Here is a 1,803-nt window from a genome sequence, read left to right on the forward strand (position 1 = left end):
AACTGGTCATTTCGTCACATTATCACAAGTACGCATCACAAAATTTATGTAAAACTGAAAAGTACTGAAATAGCTTGCTTGCTTTCTTTCTTTCTTTCTTTCTTTCTTTCTTTCTTTTATTTATTTGGTTAGTGTCTTTAAGATGATTGAAGTTTTCTTAAATGTAAAGTTGGTTATTTCTGTCCTTAAACTGACAGTGAATATTATGTTAATACACCTGTGGATCTGTGTCCTGATTCTAATCAGCATCGCCTCTCTGATTGTGGACTGGTATTTGTGGAATTTTAGGGTTCATATCACACTTATCTTCACTCTGATAGGTAGTTGCGTTGTCACGGCTACTGACCTCGGCTCTCACAGCACATATCAGGAATGGTGAGTCAAGTTAACTACAGCTTCCTTATAATGTCACAGATACCCACTCTGTAACAGACACATTCGTCCTCAAACAGTACATGTTTTAATTCTCTCTCTTTCTCTCTCTCTCTCTCTCTCTCTCTTTCTGACTCATGGTTTTCTTCTTCACTTTTTATATGTCTCTCTAATTCATTTTCATCCTCTCTTCCTCTCCCCCCCCCCGCCTCTTTTTTTTTTTTCTCAACCTGTCTTTTTTCCTTGTTGGTTTGCACTCTCACTCAATCTCTCTTCTTTTCCTCACGGTTTTTATTCTCACTCTCAACTCTTTTCATTTCTGTATTTCCCTTTCTCATTTGTCTGGTTTTCTCCTCTTAAAACCTTTAAACCTCCCAACTCCTCACCCTCCATCTTCCTCCACTCCCCTCCAACCCCAGTCAGAGGAGATGTGGTGGGGGACCCTGGGGTCTGTGCGCCCCTTCCCAAACTTCCGGCCTGAGAGGGACATCGCTGAGGTGCAGGCAGCGCTGGAAGTGAAAGGTATTCCAGATGGAATAAGAATCTCTGTATTTCTCCTGAGAAGTGCAGCATAGTCAAAGGGTATCATAACTGAACATGACCATATATACACACTATGCGTATTCACAGGCAGTAATACGTCCATGAATATAAGCGTCTAGGAGTATGACAGTTTCAGCTGTTACACTCCCTGAATGAGGGAACGCATTCATCATGTTAATGACACCTCATTGGGTAGATTTTGATGGCATCTGTATGTGACAAATTCACATGATACAACACTGATGTTTTTTTCCACTGAAGATGTGCAGACACTGGTGAGGATCCTGACCAATCGGAGCTATGCTCAGAGACAGAGTCTGGCTGCAGCTTACCAGAAGCTGATTGAGAAGGTGATTTGAAAAGTTCATTCATAACAAGCTTTGGCGTTCGTCTACATCATACATCCACACCTGTTTCTACAATTCTTCTCCTAGATTCTGTCTCTCACTCTCTTTCTCTCTCTCTTTGTGTGTGTTTTTGTGCTTGTGTGTGTGTGTGTGTGTGAGACAGGATCTCGTAGCGGGGCTTAAGAGAGTCTTGTCTGGAGACCTGGAGACTTTGATACTGGGTCTAATGTTGACCCCGGAGCAGTTTGAGGCCCAGCGCCTGTACCAGGCCATGAAGGTACAGGACACAGGCTCAGCCCCACAAATCACTTTTACCCTCTCTACACAAAGTAGGAACCTAGACTCTGAAAAAGCACCAGATTAACTGGTTCCATGACTTTTTGACCTTTCATATTATGTTTCACTGATCTGTGATCCATCAGAAAATAATTTGACTCCCAGAATCTTTCTCTGCTACCTGCAACAGAAAATGAATGTGATCTCCTTTTCCTGTTACCTTATATGGTCATATTTCCTGTGATAGTTTTTGATAAGAGTTAGC

General features: G+C 41.9%; 1 protein-coding gene across 1 annotated transcript in view; it reads left to right on the forward strand.

Annotated features, from left to right (window-relative positions):
- Positions 1–749: 749 nt before the first annotated feature.
- The window catches only part of anxa14 (annexin A14), a gene marked incomplete at its 5' end in the record, with an annotated part of 4,523 nt that continues 3,469 nt past the window's right edge, over positions 750–1,803 (forward strand). Inside the window, 3 exons of the mRNA XM_030788542.1 lie at positions 750–894; positions 1,177–1,265; positions 1,426–1,539. Coding sequence (XP_030644402.1) covers positions 750–894; positions 1,177–1,265; positions 1,426–1,539 — 348 coding nt within the window. The remainder of the gene's footprint in view (positions 895–1,176; positions 1,266–1,425; positions 1,540–1,803) is intronic.

Source organism: Chanos chanos, chromosome 12 (assembly GCF_902362185.1).
Source record: "Chanos chanos chromosome 12, fChaCha1.1, whole genome shotgun sequence".
NCBI classification, from domain to species: Eukaryota; Metazoa; Chordata; class Actinopteri; order Gonorynchiformes; family Chanidae; genus Chanos; species Chanos chanos.